Source organism: Electrona antarctica, assembly GCF_951216825.1.
Source record: "Electrona antarctica genome assembly, chromosome: 16".
NCBI lineage: Eukaryota > Metazoa > Chordata > Actinopteri > Myctophiformes > Myctophidae > Electrona > Electrona antarctica.
The window spans coordinates 7338104-7349865 of NC_136797.1; the positions used below are offsets into that span (position 1 = coordinate 7338104).

At 41.1% G+C, this 11762-nt stretch overlaps 1 protein-coding gene across 3 annotated transcripts in view; it reads right to left on the reverse strand.

The window, feature by feature from the left end:
• Nucleotides 1-7940, reverse strand: part of scarb1 (scavenger receptor class B, member 1) — a 42323-nt gene extending 34383 nt beyond the window's left edge. For all 3 annotated transcript variants that reach the window (XM_079524708.1, XM_079524706.1, XM_079524707.1), the window contains exons 1-2: nt 7565-7940; nt 6025-6185 (exon numbers count right to left, since the gene is read on the reverse strand). In XM_079524708.1, coding sequence (XP_079380834.1) covers nt 6025-6185; nt 7565-7684 — 281 coding nt within the window. In that variant the 5' untranslated portion in view covers nt 7685-7940. The remainder of the gene's footprint in view (nt 1-6024; nt 6186-7564) is intronic.
• Between the last annotated feature and the right edge of the window lie 3822 nt (nt 7941-11762).

Sequence of the window (11762 nt, forward strand, 5' to 3'; positions counted from 1 at the left end):
TTTAAAATTAAAAAAGTACTATTTATTTATATATTAGAGCGCAATAGCTTTTTTTAAAAAAAAGGGGGGTGGTTTTAACTTTTAAGATGGGGTAAAAAAAAATATATATCCAATCACACCGACTGCATTTGAAATAAATGACCGTTTAGACTAGAGCTTTCCGAGCAGTCCATTCAAATTCATGAACTTTGAGCAAAGTCATTGAATTGGAGCCGATTGGAGAGAACGGCTGTTCTCAGCTTTGGTTTTAATTTCCTTCGCTAAAGCTTCGGCTTGTGATCTCCCCTTGCTTGGCAGATAAGAGGTATGTACAGTACAATGAAACAACCCACGGCCCCCGAGGTAAGATAAGGTCTGGTTATGTTATGGGACCAGACATATGGACCGCAGGAACAAAGCTCACACTGCCAACAAACACACACATTCTCCACCACCAGATAAACCCCTGCAATCTATATATACAGTACCAGTGGCGTGCACAGATAGACACTAGGGGGTGCTAGAGCACCCCCTGCCCTTTTGGCAATGTGCCCTTTTGAAAAAAAAAAAGAAACAAAAACTTTTTTTTCTCTTTTTTTTTTAGATTTTTCAAAAATAGCAGACCTACAAGCTCGTAGCGCGCCACTCGGTGGCGCGCTATGAGCTTGTAGATCTGCTATTTTTCAATAGCTAAAGCATAACATAATGCTAACACCAAAAGGGGTTCCCGCCCAAAATGGATTAAGGCAACCGGCCGGTTCCACGCGCTGCACAAGGTGCCCTTTTTTAACTTGAGCACCTGCCCCTCTAAATGTCTGTGCACGCCACTGTACAGTACGATGTGCTACGGACACCGGCATTAACCCGTGAAGAAGTGGGACAGATTATACAAAGGCCTTCTAAAATCGGTGGTTCTCAAAACGTTTTCGTTCCAAGGAGGAACCCCAAATTGATACGCATTTGGTTGCGTATTTGATTTGTTCCAGGGACGCCCCAGAAGCAAAATATTTGAATTAAAAATGTTTGCTGTGAAAGAATCTATGTTCGAAAATGTGCAGGTTTTCACGATTTTTCAAAAAAATAGCAGATCTACAAGCTCGTAGCGCGGCACTCGGTGCCGCACTATGAGCTTGTAGATCTGATATTTTCCAATAGCTAAAGTGTAACATAATGCTTAAAACACCAAAAGGGGTTCCCGTCCAGAATGGGTTAAAAAATGTAGATGTAAAATTAAAAATGTTTGCTGTGAAAGAATCTATGTTCGAAAATGTGCACGTTTTCACGATTTTTCAAAAAATATCAGATCTACAAGCTCATAGCGCGGCACTCGGTGCCACGCTATGAGCTTGTAGATCTGCTATTTTCCAATAGCTAAAGTGTAACATAATGCTTAAAACACCAAAAGGGGTTCCCGTCCAGAATGGGTTAAAAAAATGTAGATGTAAAAGCTTGCAGCGCATGGCACTAAGAAAGTGATTTTTCAAAAATGTTCAAAAATAGCAGATGTGCAAGCTTGCAGCACACGGCACTAAGTGACATTTCAAAAATGTTCAAAAATAGCAGATGTGCAAGCTTGCAGCGCACGGCCTCTAAGTGACATTTCAAAAATGTTCAAAAATAGCAGATGTGCAAGCTTGCAGAGCGTGTCCCTTCTGAAAGACGGACACAGATGCCTTCCCTGTTTTAATGGGTTAAGGTCAGGAGGAACATAAATGTGGCAGCAGCCAGCTGTGGTGAAATGTGTTTATTCAGCATATTACAGCCTAATCCGTTTCCACATTCAACAGGCTGTCAGAAGATGATGATATACTGCTGTAACTTTGTTTTCTCCACGAGGACAAATACCACGGCCGCTTGTCCTTGTTGCACAAAGGCCGTCCGACACTAGCGTCTGTACAGAACGTCGCTCTCGGGTGAAAACCTCATTAAGTCCAAAACTGTTACTTTTCAGAATTCTAATTCAGAAATATCCATAATTCCATATTATTTCCTTTTCACATGACTATGTATGTTGTTGACATGACATGCTACATAACATGCTGTGTCTTACGTATATGGTTTCTTCTGTAATCTATGTAACCATTTACCAATATACATCATGTCAACTCACTCGGACCATGTGCAGATAGATGTCCCGTGTCGGACTCTGTCTATGCGGTTTCTTATCTCTCTATTCTTATCTGTATCTCACATGGGTTTTATATTCATTACTGTTGTTGCTGCTACAACAACACCTGAATTTCTCCACGAGGATCAGTGAGCGTTTTATCTAAATTATCTTATCTAAATGACTCGTACTCTTGGGTCAATGACCTGTAAAATGTCAAGACAGTTCCACAAATATGACATTCTCTACCAGCATAGCCAAGTGAAATGGAAATAATACTGAATGATCTGTTGCCCTTTCTTGTGGCACGGTTCCCAGACTCCTACGGTGGGTAACACAGGAAGATTGGGCAGATGTGAAATAGGCTATGTTGTCCAAAATATGAAGAAAAAAAAAGAAATACTTTTTTGGAAAAGTGTCTTAAGTAATGTAAAGTATACAATACATTATTAGAACATGCTTGAACATTTGACAATTACGGTTTCTACATTTGCTACAAAGCCTCATGTATATCCAAACATTTTGGGTATAAACAAGTTAAAGGATACATTTAGGTCTGATAATGATGTACCGTGCATGTTCAAATCATGTATACTATAGAAATATTTTAACATTTTGGACAGAAATAGCCAATTTTACATCAAGGTGCCCACTCTTCCTCCAGCTCTATGTTATAGTCACTTGGTCTCTAGACCAGTGGTTCTCAACCAGTGGTCCGGGGACCACCAGTGGTCCTTGGGGGGGTTCCAGGTGGTCCCCAGCTAAATGATGGAGAGTTGGTAACCAAATGAACCCTTATAGATCTTTAACTCATGAGTGCGTAAAGTTACACTCTCTCATTTTACACTCTCAAGAGTTACATTATTAAATGTCTGCATTACTTCATTCACAATTAAATCTACACTAGAGAATGTAGAAGAGTTGTATGCCTGTTGTCTCTCCTATGGTATTGGTACACTACCACATCAATACAGCATGGAATTGTGGACAAAATCTTATCCAACGATAACTAAATAGTGTTTAGTTTTGGGTTTGCGAGGCTAAATCTCAAATGGTGGTCCGTGGCTCAAATAACGAATAAATAATGGGCCTTGATATGAAAAGATATTGAAAACTACTGCTTTACATTACCATTTATGATATAGTTTATGTTTTCACATTTTGGACAAAATGGCCAATTTTACATCAAGGTGCCCACTCTTCCCCCAGCCCTATGGTATATAGTCACATAGGGCAGTATTATGCGTGTCTTAAGTACCAGGTCTTATGACTTAACTTAAGACCTGGAGGCGTGGTCAATACTGTTTGGCCACTCAGAAAAGCCAAATGGCATTGATCACGCCTCCAGGTCTTAAGTTAAGTAATAAGACCTGGTACTTAAGACACGCATAATACTGCCCTTAGAGCCCTATTAAGCAAGACGAAAAACCCATGCGGTAATACAGATTTCGCCCTCGCTCTGCGCCTTTTCGTATTATGGAAGCCGTGGTGAGCGCTCACTCATATGGAATACCACGTTCCTGCATAATTTAGCATTGGGGGAGTGTCCATATGTTAATTATTTTCGCTTTGCGCTAATTTGCTATTAAGCCCCTTGACCTAAAAACACTCAGCGCATACCGATTCCGCCTGGGTCTGACCACGTCTTAAAAGCAAAAAGCACTGTTTCATTTTACACTTGAGCGGCTCTGGAGTGCTGCTGGAGTGTTGCCATGTCTGTTTATTATAAGCGGCTTCTTTTTCTGCAAAGATGCTTGTAAATATTGGTAGTTGTGGTTGCTTTTCTTGTTTCTAAAGTGCTTATTTGGGCTTTTCTCCTAATGTTGTTTAAACCAGTGATCCTCACACAGCGACATTCCCATGTCAAGGACCCCCAGATTAATGCATTTGCCCAACTAAGCCAGTGACCCCCATGACAGATTTGTGTTTTTAAATGTTTCAATAACATTTTTCAAAAATATTCCACAATTGTCACTTTTTTCAAAGATTACTTTTGAAAATAGCAGATCTACCAGCTCACAATGCATCACATTCATTCATTAAAACAATGAACTCTGACTGCAGGGGGATATATATTTATAATGATCATTCTAACAATGTGCAAGAAAATATGTAAAAAGAAGGAAGAACTTTATATTTGTGGACAATCAAAATATGCTGGAAATTTTAATGTGGTGTCATTAAAAGGAATCTTGATATGGCAGACTCACTATCTAGAAAATAAAAACATGGCACTTCATTTAAAATAGGTTGTAGACCCCTGTTATATGCGATTCTTTTGGGAGTATGTTTATAGACCTATTTACTTGTTTCTATGACACATGGCAACAGCGAGTTTTCTGGCTTTCTCGTTGAGATTATAAAGGGTCATATATCGCTCATTTCTCAACCTTTTTTAGAAATTAAAACATCTCCATACTCATTGGGAGGTTTGCTTTCATACGCTGTATCACACCCGACTCAATTCCTCTGCAATAATATGCTACGAGCGAAGACCATAACATTGGGGCCGCAGCAATACGCATGGCGCACGTATGGCATTTCAACTCATTCCTTCGTCGTGACTCGAATGAAATAAAATAAAATAAACGTTATTTTACTGGTGTTTTTCAATAGAAACAAATAAAGAGCGTGTGTGCAACAGTCAGTGCATATACGTGCATGCACTATAGGCTATATTTCCTCCTTGTCGGGATGGTGAGCTGAGCTCTTCACAGCCCGTTTGTCTTTCATATTATTCTTATAATATTTGATATTATAAACACTCATGGTTCTCTCATTTCTCAACCGTTTTTTAAAATGTAAAAATCCCCATATTCCTTAGGAATCTTGCTTTCATTCGCTGTATGGTACATGGTTCTATTTTTATCGAATTAAACAATATCAAACGAACTTGTATGTTCGGGGGTTAGACGATTCTGGGAACATTACGCATGGATTGCCAATTTGCCAGCCAATGCTGCGTATCTACTCGCAGTTCCATTCCGATCTGAAAGGTATAGGTAGGTGCCATTTCAAAGTCTTAGTTATTCATTTATGAATCAAATGAACTAGAATAAAGATTTTTACAGCTGTTTTTCATGCTTAGAACAGAAACAAATTAAGTGACGATGTGCGTATATCTCCCTCCCTTAGCATATGGCTGCGCCGCTGTAATGACTTTCCAATGAAAACTGCAAGTTACTTAACAAAATAGAGACATAGGCCTACAAGCTATGCACATCATGGCTGTGACAGCTTGTGGATCTGTTCTTTGGAGGCATAAAGGTGACAGCATGCAGTGCAATATGAATAATTAACCCAAATGTGACAAAGTCATGTCATGTCTATGGTGCCAGTCTGCAGAAATGTAATACCACTTGCCGAAAAGGGCGCATCATCAGCTGGTGTCGTAAAGAGAATAGTACGGATATGTTCATTGGGTAAGCCTCAAAACTCCCTTAAACACTCCCATGACTAATTCAAGGCCGTTTTGCTCACACCACGGGGTGTCGAAAGCGCTTCTTACCTGGCCCATAATTGTAATATGACATTGCACCCGCCCCCACGTCTTAAAAACTGTAAAATTATATGTAATTAGATTCCACTTGCTTAATAGGGCCCTTAGTCTCTAGTCTAGAGAGTCCAGACTCTAGGAAAAGCACATGAAACAAAGGGGCGGCGGTGGCTCAGGGGTAGAGTGGCTGGATGGTAACTGCAAGGTTGCCAGTTCGAACCCGGGCTCCCCCAGAGTTTCGAGAGTGTCGAAGTGTCCTTGAGCAAGACACTGAACCCCTAATTGCTCCTGATGTGCTGGTTGGTGCCTTGCATGGTTTCCGCTGCCATCGGTGTATGAATGTGTGTGTGTGTGAATGGGTGAATGTAATGCACAATCTATGTAAAGCGCCTTGGATAAAGGTGCTATACAAATGCACCATTTACAAAAAGATGTCGTATACCTGTATACATAAGGTCCTCTCTGCTCCACCAAGGGCTTATCCCCCTTCAGCATCTCCTTGGGGTTGAGCACGTTGAAGAAGTAGACAGACATGTAAAACGGTATAGGGAGGTCCTTCCACATGCTGTAGGTCATGCCATTGTTTGGGTCAATCACCAGGTTCTGTTGGCGGGCAAACGAGTACAAAGGACACAGTTACCCATTTAGGCCTGACGTCGAAATTTAAAAAGATGTTTCAGTGGTGCTCAATATTTCATGTCAAGGACCCCCCCCCCCCCATCAGAAAATATGTTGTTCCAGGGACCTCCCCAGGAGCAAAGATTTGAGTTAAAATGTTCACTCAAGGCCTGGGCCATGGCTCAATGGTCCAGGCACCTTGGCTGGTAATCCAGTCTGGCAGTGTGCCGCGGGTTCGACTCCCGATCCCGACAGCCTTTACTGCATGTCTTCCCCCCATCTCTCTCCCCATTTCCCGTCAGCCTACTGTCTGTCCCTTCATAAAAAAATATATAAAAATAAAGGCGAAAGCCACAAAAAAAACATTTAAAAAAAAATGTTCACTCAAGATTTGAGGCACATTTTCACGATTTTTCAAAAATAGCAGACCTACAAGTTCATAGCGCGGCACCGAGTGCCGCTTGTAGATCTTCTATTTTTCAATAGCTAAAGTATAACGATGCTTTAAAACACCAGAAGGGGTTCCCGTCCCAAATAGGGGTTTAATGCACAAAGAAAGAAAGTTGTGAAAAAATAAGTGACCTGTAGCCTATTTGCCTCTTGATATCCAGACAGTAGACTAGACAGTAGACAGCACTGTCATCACTTTGACAATGAAACTCAAACATTGCACACACGCTGCTTTGCATTGTCTAAACACTCTGATTTCATTCGTGATGTATTCCCATGCTTTTGTTCTTGCCTAATGTAAATCGCTCTGGATTAAGAGCGTCTGCTAAATGCCTAAATTGTAAATTGTAATTCATGTCTTATGTCTTAGTTTTAGTTTCTTTAGTCAACATTTCCAGTATAGCCTTATTTAATCTTTTTTAAGGTATTTGCATTTTAGATGTCAATTGCTTGATTGAATGAATACTTTAACAGTTTGCATTATTTTTTTATTATTATTATTATTATTATTAATAATATTTGTTTATACAATGGTGCTCAAACGATAACACAAAAAGCCCCAAAAGCTTGTTTCCATACCATAATATTTCCAAGACATCATCAACACTATAGCAATAAATGTACAGTAAACAGTTAGGGGGGGCATTTCTGGTGTTAAGACTTTACTAGGACAAAGTTACAAATTGCAGACATGGTGCTCTTTGTTGACTTTTTAGTAAACAGGCAAGAGCCTGAAAATTATATTCCTGGATGGAAATGTTCTAACAATTTGGGAAATGTACGACTGCGAAATAGAAGCCCTGGATACTGTAGTGTAGATGGGCTATTTTGGGGCTATTTTGGCATGTGTACTGTATGTATGCATAGCCCATTCAATTGCATAAGTAACCCACAGTGAGACAGCGTGCACTTACCTTTACTATTTGATCATCAATTATCATTGGTCCAACGAAAACCATGACAGTTCCAAACACCACTGCCAGGACCCCTAACACCATGAAGACAACTGCCACCTTGGATTTATTGATGGCCATAGTTGCACTTGCAGACAGAGACCAGAAATATAGTTAAAAACTAGCACAATACCTTTCCGATAAAAGCTGACTGTTGACTGTCAAGGAAGCTATACTTGTGTGTCTATTGTAGTAGGACAAAATTATGAATTATGATCATAATAAAAGACGTGTCACTGTCTTTAGAGTTAAAAGATGCCTTAACTCTACAGTATATTGATCATTCTAAAGGCAGAAGTGCCAGAGCTGCGCGGCTCATAATCTCACACTGACTCAGTCTGACTGACCTACTATTGTGTTGTCCGTCTGCAACTGGCAATGTTTATATTCTCGAGGCCACGCCTCTGCCGCCGCAAAGCTCTGTGGGAAATGCGGTCCAATTGCATTTCAAACTCAAAGCAGCAATGTGAAATTATGTTGTGATTTCGAAGGGGGCCCAATGGAAATCTGTATGTATAACTTATGTTATGTTATGTACATATATATATATAACCAAATGTTTACTTTATTAAACATCATTATAGCCCTAAATGTATTGCATATTATGACTATAAACTCTAAACCTCCTCATTGTTCAAAGAAAAGAAAAATCCCAGTTAAATATCCAGTTTATCTCCAAAATAGGCGGCCCATTCAAAGAAAGAAAGAAAGAAAGAAAGAAAGAAAGAAAGAAAGAAAGAAAGAAAGAAAGAAAGAAAGATAGATAGATTAAGGGGTTCTCAACGTTTTTGGCCGGGGCCCCCCGAAATGCTTTGGCAATGTCTCGGGACCCCCGCCCCGCCCCCTCCCGACCCCATAAATTGACTGCTACAATAACCTTAATAATAGAGACAATACACCATAAATAAATACTGAAACCAGATATAATCATTAGGGAAGGTGTATGCATTTACTATGTGTACTATATGTAAACTCTTCATTTCCACTTTACAGCCATTCAGTTGCAAAAACTAATAATAATAATTTGGGGACCCCCCCCAAAATAATTTGGCGACCCCCCCACGGGTTGAGAACCCCTGGTAAAGGACCATTTATTGCTGCCAAGAATCATATTGAAAATGTGTTTCAAAGAGCTGGAGAGCGTGCGTGCGTGCGTGCGTGCGTGGGAGATGCATCGACGGCCAAGCTACACCAGGCATGTGTGAGTTTGACGTAAGCGCACTGCGCGCACAAAGTACGCGTGCGAAATGCCCCGGCTACACCAGATCTGTGGCGCGGCAGATTTGTGCGGGACCTTCCGGAAAGATATATAGATACGCGCGCATGGGGGCATACGCACGTAAAAAAAATAAAAAATAGAACCGGACCTATTTTTAGAGCACGCGTATCCGTGGCCCGCGGTATCCGTGCGTCTGGTGTAGCTGCATGGTATCTGTCAGATGAGACAATGGTTCCTATTAGTCTGGTGTAGCTGCATGGTATCTGTCAATACAAGACGTTCCTATTAGCAGCAGCACACCAATCTGACCTGACCTCTGTCCAATCATACCCAGGCTTTCATTCTTCGGAGCAAAACAAGTCCAGTACATACAGTACAGCAGAGTATAGGCTATAGCCAAGGTCAGGTCAGGACATCTAAGTGAGAAACAGTTCAGATCGAATAGTCTGATATAGGCATGTGGGTGTGTGTATGTCAGCACTACAGATTTATCACTATATACGTATGTACAAAGGTCTGTGTGTGTGTGTGTGTGTGTGTGCGCGAGACTGCATGTGTACGTGTGTTAGCCTGGCATGCGTGGCAGCGGTGGCCGAACGGATTGCGGAGCAGTCTTGATACCGGAAGGTCGCCAGTTCGAATCAGCGGTCCGACACGTTAAAATTACCACCGCTGAAGTGCCCTTGAACAAGGCATTGAACCACTACGATGAAATGTTCTATGAGCAGGGCCTGGCTGGAAACAAGTTCTTGAGCTTAACCCAGATACCCTGGGTAAATATAGTAATCGTTTCATTTCATTTCATGGCCAGACTAATATCGCTGCATATAGGGTTTTTTTTCTTTTGCCCTGGCAGGTTTGTCTGGTCTGGTGTGTCACATACATAGCCTGGCTAATAAGCCAGACCGAATCAGCCGTTGGCAAAAAAAAATTGCCTGCCGGCGGATTACCACACGACAGTGTGATTTGAGTCTGGCTTATTAGCCAGGCTATGTCACACACACACACACACACACACACACACACACACACTCACTCACTCACTCACTCACTCACTCACACACACACACACACACACACACACACACACACACACACTCACTCACTCACTCACTCACTCACTCACTCACTCACTCACTCACTCACTCACTCACTCACACACTCACACACTCACACACTCACACACTCACACACACACACACACACACACACACACACACACACACACAGATTTTGAAATGATGGGGTTTCACCACCTAACCCGAGAGACTGGAGACCATATGGTTGGTCAACCGAAATCAGAACAATTTGATGTCAGAACGTTTACGGGACACCAAACTGAGCTATTTGATGTCATACTCCCTCCACCCTCAATTTGGTTCCCTGTCCACAAATATCACACCTGCAGCCCGCAACCTGGGTGTGATCTTTGACTCCGACCTATCATTCAATAAACAAATAACCACAGTTGTGCAATCATGCTATTTTCAGTTGAGAAACATTGCAAAAATTAAATCATTCCTCTCACCCCCTGACCTTGAAAAAGTAATTCACGCCCTCATTTCATCACGCCTTGACTACTGCAACTCCATTTACTCCGGCCTTAACAAAAAAGCAATTTCCCGTCTACAACTCATACAGAACTCTGCCGCCCGACTACTCACAAACACGAGAAAACGAGACCATATCACACCCATATTAGCTGGCCTTCACTGGTTGCCTGTGGGCTCCAGGTGCGATTTTAAAATTCTTCTTATCACATACAAAGCCTTAAACGGAATGGCCCCTGAATATATCCTTGATATGCTCTCCCCGCACAAACCAGATCGCACCCTTAGATCGTCAAATAAGGCCCTCCTTGATGTCCCTAGGACTAATTTAATTACTCGTGGTGATCGGGCTTTTTCTGCCCGTGCACCTACGTTGTGGAATGCACTGCCGACACAGCTAAGGCTAGCACCCTCCGTGCCTGTTTTTAAGTCTAAATTAAAAACGTACCTCTACACCAAATGTTACGCGACTGTACATATTTAAAGTTTGTTACTGTATTTCCTGTAATTTTGCTGTATTTGCTTTTTTTGTTGTTGTTTTTGTTTTTTGACTTGATGTATTTTTTCCTTTGTTTTGTCTTCACCCTGCTCTGTGCAGCACTTTGGAACATTGTTTTAAAAAGGTGCTATATAAATAAAATTCATTATCATTATCATTATCATTACTGTATGAATGGCAGATGGACCTAAAAGAAGAATATTCAACATTAAACATTAAACAACACATGGTGCATATATATATTTAGTGAAACATGCTATTATACTGATCAGCATACAGCTCTCCTTAACAGGCTGGCTGGGCATGGACCTCCAATGATAATGGAGGCCACTTACAGTATGACTACGTTGTGAGGCAAGAACCATGCAGAATTGTGTCAAAACTCTGTGTCAGAGGCTAGTCGACACAAAGTATGATCAGATTAAAGGAACCATCTGTACCATGAACCCTGCAGCCTCCCCGTTTGGGGCCATTATAGGTGAAAGTGTATTTATTTATTTTTGCTTTTCTGCCTATATTTGGATAGTACTACAGTTGAGAAAGACAGGAAACAGGGACAGAGAGAGAGAGAGAAACTGGGTGGGGAGTTCTTTTTGATTGATTGAAATATTTATTAACAGTTTGCAGAATTACAGTACATTTCAACTCAATACAAAGACTGTTAACTGTGAGTGGACGACCCAATTAAGCATTACACTTGTTTACAAGAGGGTCCACCTTGTTCAATTCATCAAAACATTTAGAGACGTACAAATAGACACTTCTATATAGTCAAAGAACAGAACAGGAATTCATCATAAGGGAGGTAAAAAGGGAAAAGAAACATATACAGTGAGGGAAAAAAGGGGTGGGCGGTGGGGGGATTCAGATTTTACGGAGGCCAGTTTCGAA